The sequence below is a fragment of the Pan troglodytes genome, chromosome 10 (genome assembly GCF_028858775.2).
Source record: "Pan troglodytes isolate AG18354 chromosome 10, NHGRI_mPanTro3-v2.0_pri, whole genome shotgun sequence".
Classification (NCBI taxonomy): Eukaryota; Metazoa; Chordata; class Mammalia; order Primates; family Hominidae; genus Pan; species Pan troglodytes.
This window is the reverse complement of record NC_072408.2, coordinates 87412938-87440696: the sequence shown is the minus strand read 5'-3', so window position 1 is coordinate 87440696 and position 27759 is coordinate 87412938. Positions and strand designations below refer to the sequence as shown.

Below are 27759 nucleotides of genomic sequence, written 5' to 3'. Positions count from 1 at the left end.
TACTTAACCAGTGATGTTAAGTTAAAAATAAAAGAATCTCAAATTTGTCAATTGATGTAAAAATATGTATTTGTATCCCATAGCATGTACTTGCTACTTAGATTAAATTTGTGAAGAATCTATTTCTCTGGTAAAATATTAATATTTCCAAGTTTTGTATGATACTGAGTGTGAGTTTTTAGTTTATATATTTCATCAAGTCACTAATGACACATAAATTACATCTACTTCTACAATATTCTATCGCTTATCCAAAGCATCTATTTTAATACTTTTAAAGGTGCCTTAATTTTTGTTATTTCCTGTTAGTTTTCTTTATTTTGTTCTTTCACATCCTTCTGCATTCTTTCACATCCTTCTGCATTCTGTCACATCCTTCTGTATTCTTTTACCAAATCATTGATGTTTCTGTGGTGCTCAATATAAATTTAAAATATCCTAACCCATGGTTGGTCCTATACAGTTGATTCTAAAATTTTATAAGAGAAATATACCATAAGTGAGTAATAGAATACTTCCTTTTTTTTTTTTTGAGATGGGATTTCACGCTTGTTGCCCAGGCTGGAGTGCAATGGTGCAACCTCGGCTCATTGCAACCTCTGCCTCCTGGGTTCAAGCGATTCTCCTGCCTCAGCCTCCTGAGTAGCTGGGATTACAGGTGTCTGCCACTATGCCTGGCTAATTTTTGTACTTTTAGTAGAGACGGGATTTTGCCATGTTGGCCAGGCTGGTCTCGAACTCCTGACCTCAGGGGATCTACCCGCCTCGACCTCCCAAAGTGCTGGGATTACAGGCATGAGCCACCGCGCCTGGCCATGTAATACTTTTTTAAATCAGGAAAACAATTAATAGTAAATGATATGTATTACCTTCTCAACATATCTTCTCATATGTGTAGGACAAATCAGTTTAAAGGAAGCATTAAATTTGAAGGATAGCTCTTTGGAGGCAATGTTTCTTCCTTTCTCATCACACTATTCCCAGTGCCTAAAACAGTGCCTAGCACTTGAGAGATACTCAATTGTTATTTATTTTTATTTAAGCAAGATGAAATGGCCTTTTAGATGAGAAGTGAATGCAATATTCTTGCTGATGTCAAAAAGCTCAGAGGTATGATCCCCAGTGTGGCAGAAGTTGAATTTTCCTTATTACTAAGCCTTTCCACATTAGCACATTTGAAAAAATATTCTTGCCAGAAGTCTTCTTTTGTCAACCATGTATTCTAAATGAAAACCATGGGCATTGTTTAGCTACATCCGGGGCAACAGGGTAGAATTTGTAGATAGAGAGGAGAAAGAGACTGATCAAAGTTATGTGAAGAGATGGATGGGGCCCTGAGCAAGGACTCAATGAATAGGAGATACCAGAAGATATTATACCAGCTAAAAAGAAGGCCTTACTGCCTATTAGCCAAGATGACAGGCAGGCAATAACATTTCTCTGTTAGATATTAGAAGCAACCTCAGAAAACTGGATTTGGAACAAGACAGATCTACTTTAAATAGTATGACGTATGTAGAGGTGTTCTATAAAGGTTCTGACTAACACAAATGATTAAGTTTAGCTCTGTCAGGGTAAGGGCTCTGATTGAGCAGGGTACTAGTCACTGATTCTAGGAAAGAAAATTTGGCGTTAGAGAGAGGAAAGCAAGAAAAAAGAAAGAAGCAAGCAAGCAAGAAAAGAAAGAAAGAAGAAAAAAGAGAAAGAAGAGAAAGAAAATAGAGAGAGAGGGAAGGAGGGAGAGAAAGAGAGAGAGAGAGCAAGAGAGAGAGAGAGAGAGAGAGAAAGAGAGAAGGAGAAAAAGAATAGGAAAAGGATTCTATTTTACGATGATGAAGAAAGACATTCAGCAGAGTTGCTCAACCAAACCGCCTCTGAGTCTGGAATGGCCCAGAGGTTAACTTTGAGTGCTGGTTGAAAATTGATATTTTATGTGTAATGTGATCAATTAAATCTTCAGTTTAACAGTGTCTTACTTTGACAAATGTTTGAACCCCATCAAGCAGGTCCTCTGAAGGAAATGTATTTTCATTAAAGTATTTTAATTCTGTCAATGGGAACTTGGTAACTAGTTAATCTGAAGTTAAAACAAGGTTACTTATGATTCCCAAATGCTAAATGTGATTAGATTAGAAATAGACCGGGCTTCCTTGATTTTAATAATGCAGAGTATTATTCATGGTTAACCAGACTATCAGGAGCTTTGGCCCCATTCAGCCTTATAGCTCCTGAAGACGGATTCTTCTTTAGTAAGGCGTGTGATTTTGAAATCAAATGACTTTTTATTCTCTGCCTCCATTCATATTCCTCCATTCATATTCCTTCATTTACATTCTTTGCATGAAGAAATTTATTATGTTTGGGACACTCAATCAGTTACTGGGGTCCCTGCTAGTGCTGATATTCTGCTATGCTACTCTCAGAATGTAACAAAAAATGTTTGTGCCAGGATACAAATGGCATTGCTGAGCATCAGGGGAGTGCCTGGAAGCGTGCACAGTTGGCTACCCATTGGTCAGTGGAGAAATAACGTTTCCATGAAATATGCCATTCTGTGTATGCACTAGAGAGTCAGGGAACAAGAAATGTCACTGTCTTGGTCCTTACAGGTTAACCATCTACAGTTGCAAAAATGAGCTTGTATGAAATGTAAATATAGTTTCCACCCATCAGATGTAGAACTCAACTCTTGCGTCATGTTAACAGAATGAGAAGCCTGTACAGGAATCTAGGTGCAAACTTAATTTGCTATCAAATCTAACACAACATGAGAACACAGCAAATTCTCAGGACATGCACATTATGAGTCAATGTGCATTTTGATAAGATTAACTTGACCATTATCAATAGCATGCAATATTATAAAGGACATGTTGTAAATAGAAATATAGCTTTTGGGGGGAGCTTTGGAAAAAATAGTGCATTAAACAACAAGATGTTCAATATTATGTATTTTAAAATATAGAGCACACCACCTGACAAGATTAAAATAATCACAGCAGAGTTCTGCATTACCACAGTAACTTACTGGATGACAAAAATCTCCTTGCGTCTAAAGAAAAATGAAGAGTATCTGGAAGTAAAGATTCATTATTTAGTATACAAACACACTGAATTATTTTTGATTTGTTATTACAAGAATATGAGCATTAAGTATCTCCAATTTCATTCTAAGCATAGAACATTTCTTGTATTCCGAATTCACAAATTTTTGCCATTGTTTGCAAAGATAGCTTAAGTTTAGAACAGAAGTAAAATATATGACCAGAATTTGTCAAAGAATGATGACACTTAAAATGTGAACTATTAGAATTTCATATATCAGTCAAAAATTATGAGTTATTATTGAAGCCAAAATAAAAATTACACTACTAAAAGTTTTCCAGTTCCTGCAAGTTTGAGTCAACATTAAATGCCATCACTTCTTTGCTTCATGTCATGAGACAACAAAGAAATCCAAAGAGGCACCTCTTTCTTTAGACTCATTCTCATCATAGAAAATGCTGCTGAGGAAGAATTCCATGGGTCTTTGTCTATTTAAGAAAGTTTACATTAATCTTCTCTAGTATGCTTCGAAGTTAAACACACACACACACACACACACACACACACACACACGTGTATCTTCATACCTCAGAGAAAGACCTGGGCTAGCTTGTAGCTCTCCTGCTTATTAGCTTTATTACCTTAGACATTTACATAAACCTGTCCTATCATCATTTTTTAATCCATCTTTAAAATGGGGATAGGTGTACCTACCACTAAGGTTTGAAAGAGTTAAGTGAAATCACTACATGCAGAGTTTAACACAGGAGTTGCTCATAAACAGTAGCTATTATTTTGTTAGCAAACTCTATATATGAAAGTAGACTGGGGTAGTATTCAATATTACAAATATAAATCACAATAGTAACAATACCAAAGGTATTCTGGTTTACAGTTTACAAAGTACATATGTAGAATTTTTTTAAGCAGTAATCTTCCTGAAGACATAACTGTGTATTTAACAAAAATTCAACATGTACACTTCTAAAGTTACTGAAGAAAGAAAATTATTGAAGAAGACTTCTCTTAAAATAGAAATTTTTCCAACTCATTAGATTGTTTGCTTTATCTTGTGAATTTTAATTCTATTCGCGATTATTGGATTGGGCTTTGAGGCTTAAAATAATGTGCCATTACATTCACTCAACTAAAATAGGCAGGGTAATTAATATGAAGTGGTGCATAAAATTTTTGAAAAAAAATTGAGGACTTAAAGAAACTGAGTTTCTGTCAAGTAAGAATATTAGTGACATTGATTAATGTTGTTTTACTATTCTTTTCTGATTTAGTCGGCATAAGAAACAAAACTTCCGTGACTTAAATGTGGAAAGAAGATAGTAAAAAATAAGCTTATTTAGCAAATAGCATTTTTAGCTTACGAAAATTCTGTTGGGTTATTTAATTATAAGTGATGTGACTCTCATGGGAAGGTAATCGTTTTACAGTTAAACTAGTTAAAGGCAATCCACAAGGTGAGTCAGTCTCAGTGATACAGGTCTGTGTCTTACAGTGCGTGTCTGTGTCTGCTGATCTTGCCAATAAGAGCTCTAAGAAACCTTTCTAACTTCAGTGGGCTAAGTGGTGGTGTTTTGCAGGAGCCATCGCAAAATGTTGTTCTGTATGTTTATTAGATAACAAAACCCAAGGATCATTTCCTAATTCGGTAAGTGTGAAACAGATGAGCTCAAAATGTTACATATTCTTCCTAAGAATTATAGTTTGTGTTATCTAAACTTAAACATAAAATGTGAATAATTTTTGTACATAATATAATTATCATTCAAATTGAGAATTTAAAACGTTATTTTAGTATATCCTTGAATGTTTTCATAGAATTAAAGAGTACTACATCTTTATTTGACTCCTGCTCTCATTTGGGAAGAAATAGTATAGAATGATAGAGTGAGAGAAGGCATTTTCAAAAGTTTTGTGAAACAAAGTGGAACATAATTAAATAATGAGTTTACAAATAACAAAAATTACAGAATGGGTTTTAAAGTGTAAATATACAGGCAGAGAGTATAAAATAGTTAAATAATTTCTAAAATATGAAACCACAAATCATTGAAAGGACTTAGTACCAAGCACCATGTTTGTTTTTTGTTTTATTTTTGCCTAGTTGGTAACTTCCTAAAATTAATATTTTAATTATTGGTTAGAGATTCTTCTTTTATCATTTATCTTTTGGACATGGGAAAACATACAGGACTCAGAAAAATTATGAGCTCAATTTTGCATGAAAAATTTAGCAGGTTGGAATAAAAAGGACATGCCTAAGAATCAAGTAGAGAGAGCGTATGTTAGCTGGGTAGATTTTTTTTTTTTTTTTTTTTAACGGAGTTTCACTCTTGTTGCCCAGGCTGGAGTGCAATGGTGTGCTCTTGGCTCACTGCCACTTTCAGCCTCCTGGGTTCAAGTGATTCTCCTGCCTCAGCCTCCTGAGTAGCTGGGATTACAGGCATGCGCCACCATGCCTGGCTAATTTTTGTATTTTTAGTAGAGATGGGGTTTCACCATGTTGGGCCGGCTGGTCTCAAAATCCTGACCTCAGGTGATCCACCCACCTAGGCCTCCCAAAGTGCTGAGATTACAGGCATGAGCCACTATGCCCAGCCTATTAGCTGGGTAGATTTAAGAGAAATTATGGAAGTTCTTTCCTGCAGATAACAAAGACATATGGTGGAAGTCTGCCAACAATTTAGGGAACTAAATCAGACTTCTTGATTCTCACTCCTAGAATCTACCATCAGTCTCTGATTGACTTTGAATGGATTTAGATCTTCAAACACCTCAAAACAGATGAAGAGTTTTAGAGCTTCACCAAATGACAGGATCCACGCATATGTACATGCAGCTAATTATATTTGTTATTTTTTCCAGTCTTATTGTCTAATGTTTTAGTGACTTTATTAACATAAAAATATTGCATAAATAGTAAAGCTGGACACAGATCTCTGTACTGAAGAATTAATGCCCAAATCACTTGTTATTTTAATGCATTTCTGTAATAAGTCCAGCAAAGCATGTTATTATGTGCCATTGGAATTACAAACAATTGTGAATACCAGAATCACAACAAACAAGTGAAAAAGTGAAAAGCATGGAAACTAATATTTCCAATTTTGCTATTATCATGGGTAATATATACTAATTCTCTGTGTGTAACAAAATAAAAATTATCTGAAATATTATTTCACTTTTAAACCCTTTTACAAATAATGCAATACATAAATAAATAAACACAGAAGTGGAAAAATAAATAATGAAGAGTGAAGGTCAAATAAAGTAGACCCTGAATTATAAATAACCAATAGTAAACAATCTATACATTCCTTGCCCACCTTTTTCATGATCTGAAACTTTTCTGTAGCTGCCATGACAGTCATTGTTAAAAAAAAAAAAAAAAATCTACTCTTTTTTTTTTGACATGGAGTCTCGCTCTGTCACCCAGGCTGGAGTAGCTGGGACTACAGGCACATGCCACCATGCTGGGCTAATTTTATATTTTTAATAGAGATGGGGTTTCACCATGCTAGCCAGGCTGGTTTCAAACTCCTGACCTCAGGTTATCCACCCTCCACAGCCTCCCAAAGTGCTGGGATTACAGGCGTGAGTCACCACACTCGACCTTTTCTAATTTTTTTATGACGATGTATTTAGTGTTCACAAGTAGAGAAAGGGGCAAGCTGTGAAAATATATAGTGTTTAGGGGATTGAATCTCACCACAGTCTGCCTCGAATGTAACCTCTTCGATAAATAATACTTTCTCCAATATTGACTGTTTAAAAACATGACATAATAAACAAAAAGAGTGCTTTTTCACGTTATTACATTTGCTGAAGATATTCAGGATTTTTCACGGGCTACTAAGTATTCTTTTAACAAAATGAAAATGCCTACCAGTGTTGGGGAGGGGGTCGGTCTTAGAAGTTTACATTTTAGTATGAACAGATTCAACTATATTGTTCAAATAGCTAAAATTAATTGCATTGAGAGATTTGAATTTTTTCCCTTGTGCATTTTCGGTTGTAGAATAAAGGGATGGGCCACACAGCCCTGAGGAGGGGCAAAAGGAACTGACGATGGAGTGCAGGAAGGAGGCTAGGAGGATACCACTAAAATTCATTTGGCCCATAGGGGAAAAGGAGGAAAAACTTTCTTTGATGATGCAGAATGATTCCTTAAGGGCTGAGACACAGTCTAGTAGTAGCAGTGCTTGTGTTCCTATGATATGGTTTTACTTAGATGAGTTACCCTGGGAATCTTTTATTGATTCTTTTTACATATTTGATATTTTGTACATAATATTTCTTATATAGAAAACTATGTCTTGGATAACTTACAATCATCTGACACTTAAATCTTTGGAGTACTATCCATTTGTGGATAGGACCACTGTATTAGAACACAAAGATCAACATCTGAATGTTTAAAAAGTCAGCTGTCATATCCAAGAAAACACATTTCCCTGCAATTTAGTGATAACATTGAATAACCTTCATTTTGTAGCATTTGGAAGGACTTTGCTTATCAGATGACACTTCCCTCTATAGCACATATTAGGTATTTTTAGATATGCTGGAAATATACTTGCAAAGTCCATCTATTAGATAAAGACCAACTTTAACAAGTGACAACTACAAATGAATAACTTTTTGAGTCCAAGACATTTGATGTCATATTTTCAAAATTAATAATAATTTTTTTAATTTTAACAGAGCTGAGCAAATACTTGGTAACAACTACTTTGTGCTTATAAGCATTACATATTATTGAATCTTATAAAAATGCAAACTTGTTAAAATAGCCTGATGGTAGTTTTCATTAAGAATTTGATGAATTATCTTAATAGACAAGTTTTTATAATGTGCCAATATTTTGAATAATTGATAATGCTTTTAAAAGGATTTATAATTATTTTTTCTTTAAAATTATGTACTTTACTATTTCCAATAGGTACCAATGAAACATATTTAGTACACATGTTTTTACTTTTCCCTCTGAAGGTAACTTTTTACTTTATATTTAATTTTTAAATACAAAGAAATTTAAAAATGATATCATATACAACTTAGACTTTTATGTACTTTTATACTGAAATAGTTATTAAAAAGCTTTTATAAAAATGGATATAAATAATATCAAGTAGTTATAAATTTAATTAATTTAAACCTGTGATTGAAAATGTGGACACTTCCAGAAAAGTTTAATGTAAAAATCTATCATATGAAATGAATTATTAAACATAATGTCAAAGGTTTAATGTGGAAAAATATTTGTCCCAGGAAAATAATCCTGATTGAACATTATAGTCCGAAGTTCACATTTAACTCAGAATATTAGGAAGATTAAGTGATTCTCTGAACAGCAGTGAGAAGTGTGTAGAAGACGGAGGTCACTCTTTGAAAGAAGATCTCTGTGACCTGTGTAAATTAGAGCCCCACAAACACTTCCAACAAGCATAGGTCAGAATAGGGTCATGGCTCCAGGCCCTCTGGACCACAGTTCACCCAGAGGAGTGTGCTCACCGCGTTAATCTCTCGTCCTTCAGTTCCAGGTCTGCCACTGTGATGAGCTGATCCAGCTTCAATTTAGTGTCAATAATTTCTGCATCCTGAGGAGAGTATGTACCACCTTCTTTCTGCTTCTGTCGAATTCTAAAACAAGCGGAGTAAAGTCCAAGAAGGGAGTTTCATACAAAGTATATAAAATTAGGTTTAGTTTTCTTTTTAAGTAAAGACATTTAGTCAAATAATTTCCTTGTTAAAATCACCTCTCTGAATATGTTGCAAATTTATAGCTACTCGACTTCTTTTTCTTGTTTTAATTCCATAGAACCTATTCTACTTTCTTTTTTTTCTAATAAGTTATTGGGATGAAGTTCTAAATTTAAGAAGAATTAGTTGACGAAGGCCTGAGCCATTGGTACATTTAAATATAGAGCCAAGAAGACTTACGTTGTGATCTTGTTTCTCTTCTCTCTAGCTATGTCATTGATTTGTCATATAAAGGAACTATGCCAAAGTGAAAATAGTTCAATGCTATCAATAGTATTGCTAACAGATAATGCCCCATTGTGTTCACATATATGAAATATTTTTACATGCATGAAAATACTTAAAAATTATTTTCAAATTATCTTATTGAATTTTTATAAAAATATTGTGAGTAGATATTATCTTTACAATCAGAAAACTTAGGTTCAAAAATAAAAGCCACATGAATCTGAGAATCAAATCAGATTCTTTTCATCTTAAACCCTTTAAATGCTTATTTCTCCATGACACAGTATGGTATATTACAAAGTAATGTTTAGCTATTCTACCTTTCACATTTCAAATATTTAGTATTTATTAAGAGTTGGATATCAAGGATGATATAGAAAGTATAAAACATGTTCCCTACCCTCAAAGACATTACAATTTAGTTGAGAGGCAAGATTTCAATGCAGAAAAAACATGAAAAGAGAAAAAAAGATTCAAATTACAACACATAAGACAATGCCTGAGTAGTTACATAAATAGTTATTATTATTTAGAGGAGGTAAAGAAGTAGAATTTGACTTGGATGTCCCAGGATGAGAAGGAGGAGGAAGCACATTTCAGGTTGACTGAACAAAAGCAGAATGTATAAAAGCCCAAGGAATGTTCAGGTGAGAATAGATCTCTTTAGCTAGTGAGTAGGCAAGTTGTGGGGAATAAGGAGGACCATTTCCTACTCACACAAGGAGTTCATCTTGTAGAGAAATGAGAAGTCAGAAAAGATTTTAGAGCAGGGAAATTACATAAATGTGGCCAGTCCATACTCCTTAGGGAAAGGCCCATATTTTACACATTATAGCATTCAAAGTGCCTCGAATGATAACTCTCTCACTGTCTTCTGGCTAAATCTGCAAACAGTTATGTTGTATAGAGAAAATATCTTTTTCAAGAGCCTTTCAAATTATCTATTAAAATTATGCTTTAAGAGAGTCAAGATGAACCACAAAGCATGGCATTTAGAATACAGAACTACATTCTTCAGTTGAAATAAAAATAGTCTATTGAACTATTTAGGAAATTGGTAGAAAGTTTACTTGACAAATGTAAGGTCCCTTTAACTCGGCAATCTGCCTTAAGAAGCTAGATTTTGAGGTCAGAAGTAAAATTTCCAACGAGGCCCTGTAAATAATAAGGGAAGTAGGATGCTGATGCTAAGAATGGAAAGATACACTTGGAAAATTCAGCACAGACATGTTCAGAAAGTAAGCATGAGAAGGGGGTCTACCATATAAGGAAGCTGGATATTTTACAAGTGTTGTTCTAACTATAAAAAAGATCTCTTTCTGTATAAACTTTAATATCTAGACCTGATTGAGATATTTTAAATTAAACCTATAAGAGTTACAAATTACTTTAAAAGATGTAGGTGGCCTGAAAGCTTCTGCTTTTGTGTTTTCACCTTGTTGTCTCTCATCTCCAAACCTCCTTTTTTTTGCTGTGCTCTTTGATATTGGAGCTGGAACCTGCATTTCTCCTTTGCCAGCCGGCCGAAAGTGAGGCTTTGTCAATAGAGGGCACTAGAGTGACCCTGAGAGGCAGTAGGAAGAGGAAAACACTGCCCTTGTGGGATCCAATCCTGCATTATTGTTATTCATTGTGAGAGCCCAGCAGCTCACTTGGATGAGCTCTTGTTGCCTCTGAAGTGAACGTTCTGCCCATGCCATTCGTGAACAGTTTCAAGTAGTACCAGCTCACCTACACCATTCAGCAAGAATGGAATGCTTCTATTACCAATTTCAGCCTGCCTACCATCTAATAATGATGGGTAGCTTCTACGGAACAGCTCCAACCCCTTCCCTCTGTCATATTTCTTTGCTCACTGTTAGGTGATAGGTTGCATGTGCTCGAAGTAGCGATTCCATGTAAGTCTTGGGAGACAACTTCTTTCAGTTCTTAGTTGTTTACTGTCCTCTCTCCTTCAAGTTAAAGAGAGTAGCTGCTTTGTTTTGCTTGCTACTTCTGGACTCTTAGATTTCTCTTTTACTCTCTTTAGTAGTTAGCCATTTCTGCTAGTTAACAATTCTTTACATTAAATGTTTTCTGTTCAAATGGCAGGATATCTTTCCTTTTATGGCTAGATTTAGTCAATACACAATGCATATACACTTTAAAGTATCATATTGTACATGATAAATACATTTTTATCTGTCTATTAAAAATAAAAATGTTTCCCATTCAAGTAACTGTTGTGGCTTCTGTCTCCTGCTTGGACTATGACTGATATAATGCCCATAAAGCGTCCTGGAATGTAAGCGCAAATAAATCTTACCTTGCAAATGCAAAAATAGCTGTTCCAAGGAGAATTATTGAAAGGATACACAAAGTGACGGAAAGAATGATCTCTACGGTTCTTTCTGAAAGTCCTTCCCCTGGAGAAGAGGGATAACAGGATCATTAAATATTATTATGGAATCTTATTTTGAATCACAAACTACCAAAAAATATTATCTTGGCATAAGAAAATATTCTTTGCCGAAGAATACTAGTAAAATGTAGCAGCTTGTTTGTTCCTCTTCTCCTAGATTTTTTAACTTTGGGGCTCAGTCCCGGGTCTTCTTGCTTTTTCTATCTAAACTCACTCCCAGTGTGAGCCCATCTAGCCTCACAGTTTTAATTTCATCTATATGATGATGACTACTTAGTTTTTATCCACCAGACTTCAGACTTATATATCTAACTGCCTACCAGACGTCTTTATTTTGAAGTATACTTAAAATGTTAAATCGCTATGTCCAAAACTGAACATGTACACTTCCCTCCTTTCAACTGTATCCTCCCACCTCTCAGTTGATGGACACTCCATTACTGTAGTTGCTAAGGCCAAAACCCTGGAGTCATCTTTGACTCTCTTTCATAGAATACATCCAAAACATGTGAGGAAATCCTGTAGGCTCTATCTTCAACATATTTGTAATTTTCACCAAAGAAACTATGTAACTTTGGAAAGATGGTAATTGCAAAGTGGGAGGAAGGAACTAAACAAATTCAAGACATATAACGGTGCTAGAGATCTAGGAAGCTAACAAAAGGCTACTGGTATAAAAGGAACAAATGATCCTCCTGAAGGGGCTCCTACTGGCCAAAGAGGGAAGAATTCAAGCCTTATATTTAATAAAAATGGAAATTGATCAGAAATAAAAAATAAGATTATTTAATAAAAGAAATACAAATAACAAAAATACTGATTTTTTTTAAAACTTTTATCTTCAATTCGGAGGCCACATGTGAATGTTTGTTATATAAGATAAACTTGTGTCACAGGAGCTTTTTGCACAGATGATTTCATCACCCAGGTATCAAGCCCAGTACCCAATAGTTTAAAAAAAGTACTAATTTGTAAACTCTGGCTATAACTAGACCATCTCCTTGGCCTAAATATTCTTAATTAATTTATAATTGAAATGTATACTTTTCTGGGTTTCTTATCTGAACCATATTTTATGACTTTTTAAAAATAGCCCTAGTTAAGGAGATAAAGCTCATTATTAGAAGATAATTTTGCTGCATAATGTTAAAGGAGTGACAAAATTAGAAATTAATAAACAGGGCTGGGCACGGTGGCTCATGCCTATAATCCCAGCACTTTGGGAAGCCGAGGCAGGCAGATCCCAAGGTTAGGAGTTCGAGACAACCTGGCCAACATGGTGAAACCCCGTCTCTACTAAAAATACAAAAATTAGCTGGGCGTGATGGCAGGCGCCTGTAATCCCAGCTACTCGGTAGGCTGAGGCAGGAGAATAGCTTGAAATCGGAAGGTGGAGGTTGCAGTGAGCCGACATCGTGCCACTGCACTCCAGCCTGGGTAACAAGAGCAAAACACCAGCTCAAAAAAAAAAAAATTAATAATCAGTATTTCTAACGAAATAGTTGATTCAGGTAACAAACATAAATGTATTCTAAAATGATTAGGAGGAAAGTTAATGGGGAATTGGACATTTACAGGATGACAAAATATCGCTGTATAGATTATATGCTTGTTATAAGTGGTCAAAACCAACTTTCCAGTGAAGGATCATGCTGTTGCTGCCACCAAGGCTACTGATCAATTTTAGCATCACGTGTAACAATCAGGTATTCTACACTTCCTGATGGAAGGTATTTTGATCTAGTGAGCAAGACCTATAAAGTACTTCTGACAAAAATGTTGACTGTGAATACTCAAAGCTTTAGATCTTATTTCTAATTTATAGGAAAGTGGTGGAAAGAAAAAAAATTAAAGGACATCAAGAGAAAACAACCAGACAGATCCAAAATATGGGACTTCCTACGTGACAACCTATCTGATTGCTTCAGCGAGTCTATGACACAGGGGGGAAGGAAAGGAGAAAAGAAGGCTCTTTAAAAAAATAATAGAAGAAACAGAACAATCAAAGATAATGTGTAAATTCCTATTTGGATCCTGATTCAAATAAATTAACTTTAAAGAAAAAAATCAAAGACTGATTTGAAAACGTATATACAAGTAGCTTAAATAATATCAATAATTTATTGTTAAGTTTAATCACAGCAATATAATAAAAATGTACTTATTGGAGAAACATACTAAAGTATTTAGGAGTGGAATATGCGTTCTGTGACTTACTTTACTTCAGAAATAAGTGAACAATGTCTAAATAAAACAAATGTGGCCAAATGTTAATTATTATTAAATTGAGTTAGTAGTTATTTGGGGGTTCATGACACTATTTTTTCTAGTTTTATGTATGTTCCATTCACTTTGCTCCACCTTTGCTGCTGATAATCTGATCTAGGCCACCATCCTGTCTTGCATGAATTAAAAACTTAGCAAGTCTGCCTGTATCCACCTTTGTCCTTGTTCCACCTATTTTCAACATACAAGCAAGGACAATCGTTTTAAAACATTATTTCTCTGCTTAAAATCCTCCTCATCTTCCACTGAGAAAAGCCCATATCCTTCCAGTGGCATGTGTGATCTGGTCCCTCATTAACTGTCTGGTCCCCTGTTACCCCTCTGATTTCCCTTCCAGTCCCCACCTTGCTTGCTCACTCCTAGGGAGCCAGATTAGCCTCCTTATTGATGAATAACACAAGGCCATTGTTGACACAGGGCTTTTGCAGCAGCTTCTTCCTCTGCCTGCAAAGGTGTGTATGCCTTGTATATCTTTCTGGGTAGCCACTTCACTTCCTTTAAAGGTTTGCTGAAATACCTTCTCAATGATCATCTATTATGGGCTGAATACATGTGTTTCCCCCAAATTAATATGTTGAAGCCCTAATCCCCAGTGTGGCTGTATTTGGAGTAAGAAAGTAATTACAGTTAAATGAGGCCATAGGGTGAGGCCCCGATCTGATAGGATTAGTGACTTATAAGAAGAGACACAGAGAGCTTGTTCTCCATCTCTCTCTCTCTCTTTCTCTCTCTCTCTGTGTGTGTGTGTGTGTGTGTGTGCCACTCACTCCTTTCTCCTCCTCCTCCCCCCACCATATTCTCTCTATCTCCATCCATGCACCAAGGAAAGGCCATGTAAGAACACTGCAAGAAGGCAACCATCTGTAAGCCAGAAAGAGAGCCCTCACCTGATACCAAATGGGCAGGAAACTTGATCCTAGATTTCTAGCCTTCTGGACTGTGAGGAAATAAACTTCTATTGTTTAACACACCCCATCTATGATATTTTGTGATGGCAGCCTGAGCAGACTAACACAGCACACTATTTAAAATTGAAAGACCCAACTCCCTGCATTTTCTGCCTCCTCCTCCCACTCCTCCTTCCCTCTGTTCTACTGTTTTTCTCCATAACTTTATCTTCTTTTAACATATAAATCACTTATTTATTATTCTTACTATTTATTCTCTGTCCTTTCCTCCAGAATGTAAGCCCCCTTGAGTACAGGGGTTTTTGTTTTATACAAAACTATTCCATGGTCTGAGAGATGTACTGGGCACAGAGTAAATATTAAATAAATATTTGCTAAATTTACTAATGAACAAATATATTGATTTTGAAAAAGATTAAAAATGTTCGTGTTTGAAGATCAGGCATTGAACCAAATAAGAATATAAAAATTATTAAACACAACTACTAATTATAATTGTAATCAATTTTAAGTTACATAATTTATAATTTTACTGCACAAAGTATTACAGTCGTGACAAAATAGGTTACCAATGTGTAAAATAGGCAAGTATTAATGCTTCATCTTTTTGTCCTGTATTGGTACTTATGAAATGTTACCAATATAAAAGAGTTCCTGTGGCTATCCTGCATGGTGGATTTGAATAAATACTGAATTTAAAACAGTTATCAGCACTTCATGGTCTGCTAGAATCTCCTGCTAAATTTAAAAAATGAGAAAGCAGCATGTATCACCTAAAGTATTTTAGGTACACTTTTTTATACATTAAAATATGAACGGTTTGATTTATGAATTTTCACATGGTTACTCTAATTGGATATGCTTGGGAAAGGAGGCATGAAGATGAATAAAGAATCCTCTTTATTAGGTAATAATGAATCACTGGGCCTTAGAACTCAGTGGGAAAAAAATGTTCTCATAGACCACACAAAAAATTTTTTTTAGATTAGATTACCATTTCAAAGCACTGGCCAAATGAGGAAATGACAGATAATATATTAATAAACAATATGTAATCCTTTGGGCACATGAATTACAAAAGTGTCACTAAGAGAGGACAAAATGTTCCCTGATTATCAAGTACACTTTCTGATTCACTGTTATGCATGGACCCACAGAGCATTAACAGTAGAGAATGATGTCACTTCTCCAAATCCTTTAATAGAAAATGGAATTCTTTTACTTAAAAATATAAACATGATTCTTTTTGTAGTAGGTGCAAGTCATTTCTGACTAGACTTAAAATCCTGTGACAAATCACATTAAATTGTTCTGTTTACATAATAAATTGTACTACTATAATTTGGCAAATCATAATTCTAAAGCACTAATTTTTCATAAGTATTATCTTCTGACTGAAGTTATCATTATTTAAATTCAGCATATGTATCCAACTTTTTAAGTCTGTTTTTAAGCCTATTCTCTAAGGAGAAACTTGAATTCAATTAGATATAAAGCTCATAGTACAATGCCTGGCTCCTGATAAAGATTCATATAAAATGGAAAGTCTTTTCCTCCTTATTTCTCCTTCTCCTTCTTCTCCTCCTCTCCTTCCTCCTCCTCCTCCTCCTCTTCCTCCTTCTTTATTATTATTATTATTATTATAATAAAAATTGAGTTCTTATAACAGGACTAAAGTATAGGGAGTTCATCTTCTCTTTTGGCCCAGTGCTAGTCACCTAGGGTATTCAAACACTGAGCAAACAATTTACTAAAAGTTACTCAATTCCATAAGTCAAGAAATAGAGTTAGATAGGAGGAATAAATGATAAGTGCTTGAGGTGATGGATTTGTTAATTAACTTGATTCAATAATTGCACATGGTATACATATATCATGGCATCACTCTGTTCCCCATAAATATATACGTGTATAATTTGTCAATATTCAATAAAATTTTAAACATATAGATTAAAACACTCCATAGGGATGAACATCATTTTCATCCATACAGACAGGAAAAAATTTAAAGGTAGCTAATAAAGTGTTTGCTAGGGTGTGAGAAAAGTCACATTATTCGGTGTTAAAAAAATAAAAAGAAACCATATCTCTAAACACAAAAGCAACACATGCTTATCTGTGAACACTAACCTCAAAAGCCAAGACATAGTGTGAGAAAAGAGAGCTGCTAGAAATAATTAAAACTATCAAGAAGAGAAAATGGTACAGCAAAGATAGGATGTGGGAGCAGAAACATCACCCATAGTAATGAACTGGGGGCTACTTGGGGACTTAGTGATTTGCAGGTAGTGTGTGCAGTGGTTACAAGTACAGCACTGACTGAGGTCACGCTGCCTGGGTCTGAAAGCAGGTTCTGCCACCACCTTTGGGATGGTTAAAAAGCTTGGTCAAGTTACTAAAAAACACAATGCTTCAAATTTCTTACCTAGAAATTGGCGCTATGTAAATAGGAGGTGTTGTTACAGAGTTGCAGTGAAGATGCATGAGTTTATATGTAAAACCCCTTAAAGACTTGGTACATAAACAATGACAGGTATCTTTATTAACAAACATTTCATATTTATTCATCCATTTTATTCATCTGATTTAATCTCCTAGTTAGCTTCTAAAATGGGTATTAGTATTCTCATTTTAGAAATAAGATTTCAGAACTTAAAAATAAGTTTTTAAGTAACTAACCCACAATCTCATAAATTCAATATATACCAAGCCTGCCTGAAATACGTCTGTCTTGACTACAGAGTATGTGAGGTTCACCACCACATTACCACTGTCTCGTTAACAAAATACAATCTTCCTCTGTTCGTCTGGTGACTTTAGGGAAGTAATCCTTTGGATGCAAAAGATACATAGCAACTCCCTATTTCTGAATCTAAGTGAGCACATTGGAACTTTTCATTGTTAGCATAGTAATTAAATGAGAAGTGTTATGACAAAAGAAAACAATCACAGAGTGCTTTTGCCATGGGGTTTAAGATTTCATCATGTTCAGCTTTAATGAGAGCCCTGTAAGGTACAGAAACGGGTATCTGGTTTTCAAATCACAGGATTCCTCTATAATTAAACCTTGTAATCAAAACATTGCCTACAAGCACTTTCCATAAACTGATGTGCCTAGGGAAGATTTTTTCAAAAAGTTTAAGAGGGTTTTTTGTGAATTTTGATAATAAAAATGCCAATACTCAATCTTGAGTAAAAACAAAATCAAATAAGTTTCAAGTATTTATTTAGGATTAAAATAATGCATACATTATCTTCCCTGTTTATCCCTACAGGCCAGAAAGGTTTCCCTAAATGCAAACTGCTCTTCCACAGACTCATACTTATCCATCCAGTGAAGTTCTACCTGGCCATCTCTCACTTGTACTTTCATTAGTCCCTTTCACTAAACTTAAACATTTTTAAGATTATCAGTCTATGGTGATTCTTTTGCCCCTAATTTTAAACTCCAAATAATAACGTCTCTGAGAGGCATAATTACCACTACAATGGTCTGTGGAAACAGAGTCTTGCAAAAGCTCTTAAATCCCAAAGTTTCAACAGACAGGCAACTCGGCTTAGTGCTCACTGCCTGTGGTGTGCAAAATACCAGTGAATGAATGCTTATCCCCTGGTGGGTGGATGACCTTGATGGGACCTAGACTTCTCTCTCTGTAGTCTGGGATTACATGCACACATATGTCTTCAGCAGCTTACCAGGAATGTTTGAGTCCCTAGCCTGCTGCAAATGATTCATATATCCCAACACATGACATATTTGAGAGAAAAAAAGGACTCAATCACCCTTTGTCATCTTCTGATGACACCAGGGGTATTATATGAATGCACTTTATTATTTGCCTGCCTTCATTCTCACAACCATGAAACCATTCTTGCCACTGACCATTGGAGAATTGATCAACTTTGTTTTCTTTTTGAGTTCTTCTAGAGTTTCTTCCCTGGCAATGTTCTTTTACTAAGAACTCTTTTGAATCTGTGGCGAGCTTGTCCAACTCGCAGCTCATGGGCTGCATGTGGCCCAGGACAACTTTGGACGTGGGCCAACAGAAATTTGTAAACTTTCTTAAAACATTAGGATATGGTTTTACAATTTTTTTTGGTTCATCGGCTATTGTTAGTGTTGATGTATTTTATATGTAGTCCAAGACAATTCTTCTTATTCCAATGTGGCCTAGAAAAGCCAATAGATTGGACACCCCTGATCTACAGCATTCTATCAATGTCAAATGGACCAGGACCACTTCTAGGGGATGTTCTTTGTTGCTTGACCTATGAAAGTGACTCTAATCTCCATAGAACCACGACACTCAATAGCCTGGTAGAAAGCAAATATGACAACAGTAATTGATGGTGTTAAATCCATTAACCAGAGAAATGGCTGGGCTGCTTTGCTAGTCATTGAGGAATTCTGCTCCAGGGGTGCATTCTCATTTCACTACAACTAACGATTACAAACCAAGCAAGTTCCTTTGTTTCCACTTGTCACTGTCTTACTCGCTATAAATGACTATCTAAATAGCAAAACTCCATGTGGTCAATCCAGAATAAGCACTGTAGGGCAAAGGCCAATTAACAATGCTGCTGTATCTCAGGAGAGAGTCCCTGGAAGATCACTCTAAGGAGCAACCTAAAAGACTGTCATTATGTCACTGGTCTACAAAAAATACACTGAACTCTGAGTAATTTGATCATAGACACATAGGACCCTTCCTTGTCACTATCCCTCAGCAGCCCAGTGCCTTTCTATATATTGTGTCCAGTCTACATTTCACCAGTCCCTCCTTCCTTAGTCTTGGCAGGATCCTGTGCTCTGTCCTTCATTACACATCTTTTACTCACTGTAGACTCCTTCTGTTTCCAGAGCACACAAAGATTCATACCTAGATGATTGGGGTGGCAGTGGTTATACTTCCAAAGAAGGAATCAAAAACCTGACTGTGTATTTCTGCTACATTCCAGGATTAATGGTTGTATTCCACCACCTTGACTGTGAGTGGAAAGAAGAAAGAGAAGACCATTGCTGAGGAGCTCTTTGAGATTACTTATAGTGCTGGATGAGGCCATCATTGGGCAGAGAGAAGCCATTTAGCAGAATCTAAGGAATCATGCTCCTGTGCACTGTGGTTCCTGATGCTTGGCGCTCCCCCACTTTTATAGCTTTTCTTTCTCATTTCCATTACCCTGAATGTCTCAACTTTGCCTCTCAGATAACTGACGGAATGTGTTGCCTTCCCATGAATAATCTGTATGAAACCAGTAAGTTGATGAAAGACAACATCATACAATACAGCAAGGCTAGCTCCTTTCAGCACTGCTCCTATAAAATATTATCTCCTAAGACACATGAGTTATCTATCTTGTCTAGGTCTTTTACCTTCCATTGGCAAATGCACCAGGATCACTACTTAGCTGAAGTAATGGCTTATGAATGCTGTAACCTATAGGAAATTATGCTGATGACAAGAAGACATTTATTTTACTGTGGTGGCATCAGAGTGTGATAGACTCACCTATCAAATGAAGAAACACTTGATACAATTTCAAAACCACAAAACTAATCAGCTAGCTTTAAAATGATGAAATTATTGGGTAAAATTAATCAAACCAATGATTTGTATAAAATTAAACAAACATTTTAGCCAAAGAAATTTGTTATTTCTCTACAAACATCTATGTAGCAAACTACATGCCCCCTCTTTATTTCTTCAAGATGCAAAGTTTCCTTGACTATATGTAGAGGCTGTGGAGGCTGGCTTTTTATACAATTAATATTTCCATAACCCAATGAGAATTTCTGGCTAAAAATGGTGGGACAATCCGTCTTTCTCCAGTCATAACTCTCACTGAAGTCTATTAGCAGTTCAAGATACATTGAGCAACAGCTCGCCAGGATCTGAGCAACACATGAAGTCTTACATTTTCAAGTGGTGCCCCAGAAATACCCTGTTCATGCAATTCTTTAAGACGAATAAACTGGGGCTTTTGAGGGCCTGGCGCAAACAATGTAGAATGTTGTGATCCTCTCAGTGAAATTCTAGAGAAATAATTTCTCCTAAATAAAAATGTTTCTAAAATATTTTATTGTAACCTATCCAAAAAAGCTATTAAACTTTAAAAATTTACTAACTATAAAATATTAATATATTTATATATGTTGTTTTACACAAAACTTCAACAACCCCTCAAGGATGATACTCTTATCAATATTTTCCCAACAAAGGAAACTCAGATTTATAGAAATTAAATTATTTTCTCAAGTGACAGAGCCAAGATTTGAACCCAGGTCTAAATCCCGTATTTGTAATGTAATGTTATGAAATCCTGTTCTGTAATGTTGGAATCCTGGCCTAGCCACTTAAATACTGAAAGAATCTGGGTGTTGGTTTCCTTATCTGTAAAATGGAGTCAACATTAGGGCTTAAGTCAGAGTTTCTCATCCTCAGGACCACTGACATTATGGGCTGTTTTGTGCATTGTGGAAATTTAGCAGCATTCCTAATCTTTGCCCACTAGATGCCAGTAGCATGCACCACCACCACTACCATCCTGTTATGGCAGCCAAAAATGGCTCCAGACTTTGCCAAATATCCCCTGGGGTATAAAATCCCTCTGAGAAGCACTGACCTAACTTAAAGGATAGTTAAGATGAGATGACAGATGTTTGTGTAACAAACCTTCACAGGTACTCCTAAACCTAAAAGAAAAAATTTTAAAAACCCACAAATATTATTAGACAGGCTAATTAACATTTAAATGAGTTTGTATTTTAAAACATCTAGACATGGATTAATACATTTACTAATAAATGTTCCAACTTTGATAAATATGTTGAGATTATAAATGAATTACAAAAATGTCTTACCTAAAGTCTTAACAGGGTCAGAATAATCAGAGTCAGTAAATTGTCCCATAATATTTGTAGCTCTAAATTTAAATCTATAAAATAAAAAAAGAAAAATCAACACTTTGCATATCATGTGATTTTTCCTATGAATAACTCAAGAAGTAATTATAAAAACTATTTATTTAATTCAAAAGAAAATGAATTTACAAGATGAAAATTTGGAATGGAATCATCATCAGGAGAAATATATGCTATATATATATGAGACAAATAATTATCTCGTACTTTGACCCATTGAATTTGATGAGGCAGGGGCTAAAAATTTGGTAAACTCGTGAGCAGTTAGCAGTTTGAACAACTGAAGCAGCTCACCTCCTTCATGAATTTGTTTAGATGGAATGATTTGATATCTGTGAAGGGTGTTACACTAACATAATTTATAAATAAAAGGCATAACTGTTATACCTCAATCACTTTTGCAAATGCTAGTGAATTAGATTAAAATGATGATATAGAACTTGTCTTGTTCACATATAAACACATTAAGAAAATGTTTGTTATTTCTGTGTGTGCACAGTTGCATTTGTATACTTTTTTGCTTCCATAGCATTTGAAGTAAAGGATACAGAAGAAGATCAAGCTTAAAAATTACAAAAAGAATCTAAGATCCTCAGAGACAATTGAAATTTACTTAATTTAAAAATAAAGGCACAAGGGCATTTAAAAACATAAAACCAATACGTTGCAATACATGATTGAACCTCTACCATTATAAAATTCTTATGATTTTATTTGTTATATGAAGAGTCTGTTTCAGGAACAAATATGCAAAATAAATAAACTATAAATATGAATAAACATGATACTTGGTAGTATATCATTTTTATAACTATCATATGTGTATAGATATTCAGGCAATAACCTAGAATTTGAACCAAAGTAATTGCATTTAATAGAGATGATAAAGCATTATTTTTATTTGCCTAATTTCTCTAATTTTTCCAATGTTAACTTGGCTTAGGATATTTGTAAAGAATTTGATAATGTTTTAACTAACAGGCACAAATGAAAGCACCTGCATTTAAAAAATTACTAGTAAAAATTATATTTTGAAAATCACACAAGGATAAGATGATTCTTTTAAAAATTGTAGTCTTACAATACAAAAATAACATAATCAATTCAAAAGGAAAACAATCAATTTAGCAAATAATTTAATACAGCCAAAATATCAAATTGATTTTAAAATGTTGGATTTTTAGGGGCTACAAAAAGCCAAATATTAAAGGCGGTATTAAATATTTCTATCACTCATTCATGAGATAAAAAGCAGAGAGTTATTGTTATGAGTGACATAAAGGGAAGCCACTGTTAAATCAAAGGATAGGATAGTGTTTCAAAAATCCTGTACATCAGCATGGATGGTAAAATAATAAGTGAAAAACACATTAGTCACATTGTCCTCTACAGAAAGAATTAAATTCTCCTATATACCTATGTTCTCCAATAGCACATTTTTCATATGGTCTTTATGTAACTTATATCAAATCATAATTACTCTTAGGGTTGCCTGCTTCCCCTATAATACTGTATGTTTATGGAATGTAAGAATAATTTTCAGTTTATCTTTCTATTCCTAGTGCCAGAAAAATCAGGTCACTATACGTGGCGGACATCCAGTGCTTATTGGAAAGATGAAAGGACAGGCAGATGGATGGATGAAAGATACTAACTAGCTTGCTAACAGAATGCATGGTAGATATAACCTATACTTACAAGTATTGCTTTTTTGGTTTCAGTGGTCCATTGCAAATTTTGTCTTCATTGCCGGGAATCATGCATGCATTATCAGCACCTATGATGTAGATTTCTTCATTGCCACTAAACTTTGTCTTTCCTTCTGTACATGGAGGGTTAGGAAAGCCTTCATTTGTAAAATATGGCCTTGCTTTATTAAAATATGCATCATACCACTTTGTTACATTTCCATCATGCTGAGCTGTTTTCAGAAACAAAGAGAACAATAATTCCAAGTAACATATGAATATATTTTTACAATTATAAATAGTGTTTTTATAATTGTATAAGGGGAATCTGGATGCAACATCAGTCACCAGAGATAATTCAAGTGATCCACCTGTATGGGCAGGTAACCCTGTTCTTCTCTGTTACATGTGAATCTACAGGAACTGTTATAAAGGATGATTTATCAGGTAGAGAAAGAGCATCCCTCAATCAAGAGTAACTCACTTGTTCACCCCTCCAAAGAAGCTATCAAGATTCCATCTTACCAAAATCAAAACATGTTTATCTACTAGTATATGGAATTAATAAATCACATATTTTAACTGTGCCTTTCTTGATAGGTAAATAAGAATAAATAATTGGTATAAATAAATGACATTTATAAAAGTTTTAGAAATAAAATAAATGATTGATTTATTTACAAAGAAATGATTGGTATCATTAATAATAATATTGACAATCTATTAATCTCAAGAGGTGTGTGATAACTGGGAGTCAATCTTAATCTGAACTAAATTCTTTTTAGCACTCAGTAATCTACACTCCACAATTTAACAAGATAAATTGACATGTGATGATACCTCCTGTTTCTGTCACAAGCACTTGTACATTTTTTATTGGTCCATGATCATCACTGTAGTAACATATTGGCATTCTGATTGTAATTGTTGTTGAAGTCACAAGCAGTTTTCCTGTGGCATCATAAATAGGGGTTGGTTTGGTTTTTGGTTGTGCTGGAGCTATAAACAAAGAAGAAATATCACTGCAATTGATGTTATTGTTTCAACAACAAAAGAAAAAATCTTTCTCCTTTCATGCAGTTAATTTACAGATAAAGTGATGACAAACATAAATAACAAATTATAGAGAATTGTGCTTGGAGACAGCAGACATTTAGCAATTATTATCTCCTGAAAGCATAATTATATATTTGAGACTTTCCTGAGATAATAGAGCCCAGGTGTGATTTTCGGGCACCTGACTCCTCTTTGCATATTAAAAATTCAATTTATATATGCTCTCACTCATATATATTTTTTATAAATGCATAAACATATTTACTTTTTACTATAATTTTAGTGTAGTTTCTTTTGCTTCTTTTAGCTGGTTTACTAATTTCTGTTCTAGTCATACTAGCACCCCTCCCACAGTTAACCCATGCTAAACATCTAGATGATAGCATCCCATATTTTTTTCCATGTTCACATAATCATATAAAAATACATAAATAGTCATGCACAACACACTCTTCTCACTGTTTGCTTTTTCTAACGAGGCTCTAGTATGTATTATAATTACCCCTCATATTGCTTTTTTTGCTTAAATATAACTTGGTTAAATGTTTCCAAGTGACCAGGTACAGCACTAACTCATTCTTCTTAATGACTATATTATATATCATGGTGCAGCTGCATCATATTTATTCAACCGTTCATCTGGTGATGGGAATTCACTTTTCCTCCAGTTTTTAAACATGTGTTACAATAATTAGCCTTGTTTTACAATGAGCTTTATTTACTGATCTTTTTGTCTCTATGAAATAGATTCCTAAGAGCAGAATTTCTAGAACAAAAGATATATGTACTTTTAACCTTAACAGATTACCAGAATAACTTCTAGAAGAGCCATGATAATTCATAATTTGTCATCAACGCATACAAATATCTCCAAAATATATGTATAGAAGCTCTGCTTGTTTCATTTGGTCTTATAGCTCACTGTGTGTGTGTGTGTGTGTGTGTGTGTGTGTGTGTTTAAATGTAGTGCTTGAGCATCAGTAAGTTACTTAACCAAATTTCAATTTCCATATTTTTAAGAATCTCTTTTAAAAAGCTTCTCAGTAATCCCACAGGATTATCAACATTGTTTTCATTTTGTAGATAGGGAAAAGAGCTTATGTCATACAGTTATCAAAGATAACTATCAACATTTGAATCAAATTTTTTTGACTCGGTTCTGTAGTTCACTCTTTTTTGAGCATCAGATTCAAATGCAAATTTCTTACTCAGTGTATCAGTTTGGGTACTAAGAGAAATAAAGGCTAAAATGAGACTGGATGTGTAAGAGGTTTTTTGGGGGAATTATCTGTGAAGAATTAAGGGACAGAGGGAAGGAGTAAGTGCCACAGATCACAGGTATGACACCTGTAAAAGGGAAGATGAAAGGCAGGATTCAGTAGGAAGAGGCTCAGGTTTCAGGTAGCTCTGAGACTCTCAGCAAGGCCACTGGGGAGTCCCCAGGAAAAGATTTCCAGTTAGAGGAATCCAGCATTGGACATTACTATCCAACTTCATAATATCTGTCAAATGCAAATTTCATGAGACTACTACCAATTGAATATTCCACATCATTAATAAAATAATGTGTATTAGTAGAGAAAACATAATTTCTCTAGGATCCCACCACTAAGACATTGTTCATATATCTTCTCTAGACTAGAAGTCGTAAGTCTGCCTGCCTTAGGTAAGGAGTAAAAGTCAAGATTAACCAACCTGGCATGGGGATGGGAATAGCATCTGAAATGGGAAGTTTTACTAAAGCATAAAAGTGATGCATGTATTGCTATCTGTACACCTACACGTCTGCCACTGAATAACAAAGAGAAATTAAAAAGGTATGACTCATGCTATTCTTTGTGAAGTCATTTTGTGAAATAATTGATGTTTTTAAGACTTTATGCATTTGTACATCCCAAAGTAAATAATTTATCAATTTAAATCAAACACTTATAAAGAGTATCACAATTATATAAATAATCCATTGACAAAAAGATAAAACTTATCAGTTTCGTCTAACAGTGAATATTTTTTATTCTTAATAGTACATGTTTCCAGGCAGGGGTCTTAAGGGTTTTTTCAGATTCTCTTTTAATCCTCAAAGTTAGTAACTTTGAGATAGGAACTAGTATTATCTCCATTTTTTAGGCCTATAGAGGTTAAGAAACTTTCTCAAAGTCAAATAGATATCAAGTGGCTAATCCATGATTCAATCCAGCAGTTTGACCCTAAACCCAGCCTAATGCTGTCACCTTTAATCACTGTGCTCTGCTGTATTTGCCAAAGACTGAAAAAAGTTACTTTTTGCTTTAGAAAGAGACATATCAGGTAGAATTCTACTAAAAGTCCATCCACTTCTGTTTTTAAAACCTCTCTGAAGGTTTTATTGCACATTTTTAGAGAGATGGCATAATTATTACCTGCTGGTTTTCACTCTCAAGAAGAGAGGGCACCGTGATCATTTGAATGGCCCTAAATTCCTCTTAATCATCTTTTTTGGGTTTCATGGTTTGTTTGTTTTATTTTGAAAGGATGACCCAAATTTTAGTTATATTTTCTATAAAAAATACTTGCCAGAATCATGAATTGATAGATTTACTTTACTGTCAGAATCATAAACCAACCTACATGGTAGTTCAAAAAACACTATTTGATTAACTGAAAGAATCTCACTTCCAAAATAAAAATCAGTCAAACAATCTAATAATCTAATTAGACCTAGTCAAAGTCTAATGATAGGCAATTTAAACACTTTCTTTTCGATAACATTTAAAAAAACATAAAATAATGGACTATAAAATTTGTCTTTAAAAATTTAAACTTAGAAATATAAAATATATTAAAGAAATATAAAATAAAGACATTCTCCTTATTTAACATGGTAATTCACATCATCATTTAAACGTTTTTAACTATAGCTTCTAATAACCACACATTTTTACTTAGTATGTGCTTAATATATGCATATTTATCACTTAAAGTCTTGTCTACATCCTTATTTCAAGTATGGAATTTAAATTATAATCACTGATTAATAGCATTTCATAGGAAGGTAGCTCATGTATGTACCTTTGATATCCATGGTTATTCTCATCGGAACTTTTGGACCTGCACCAGCACTATTGACTGCGTAAACCTAAAACAAAGAAATATTTGTTACTATTTTCAAGTAATTGCTTATGTATGTGTGTGTGTATATATATATATATGTATGCATGTATCTATATATGTACGTATATACATAGATATATATATATAAAACTGATTATGGTTACATGTAATTTTAAATAATTCTTTAAAAAACAACTGCATATAGTCTATTAATTGTATTTTCTTGCACTTGAATATAATATGTGTAGGAAGAACATTAACAATGAAGTATTTCTAAAAATTGATGTTCTGGTACTAAACGCTGAGAACAAAGGCTGAGTGATCTAAACAGCCCTATCACTGAGACCTGGACTGACC

At 34.4% G+C, this 27759-nt stretch overlaps 1 protein-coding gene across 3 annotated transcripts in view; it reads right to left on the bottom strand.

The window, feature by feature from the left end:
- The window catches only part of PTPRQ (protein tyrosine phosphatase receptor type Q), a 242317-nt gene that overhangs the window by 36289 nt on the left and 178269 nt on the right, over positions 1–27759 (bottom strand). For all 3 annotated transcript variants that reach the window (XM_024347962.3, XM_024347960.3, XM_024347961.3), the window contains exons 30-35: positions 27361–27427; positions 24097–24255; positions 23267–23489; positions 21509–21582; positions 11357–11456; positions 8575–8703 (exon numbers count right to left, since the gene is read on the bottom strand). In XM_024347962.3, coding sequence (XP_024203730.3) covers positions 8575–8703; positions 11357–11456; positions 21509–21582; positions 23267–23489; positions 24097–24255; positions 27361–27427 — 752 coding nt within the window. The remainder of the gene's footprint in view (positions 1–8574; positions 8704–11356; positions 11457–21508; positions 21583–23266; positions 23490–24096; positions 24256–27360; positions 27428–27759) is intronic.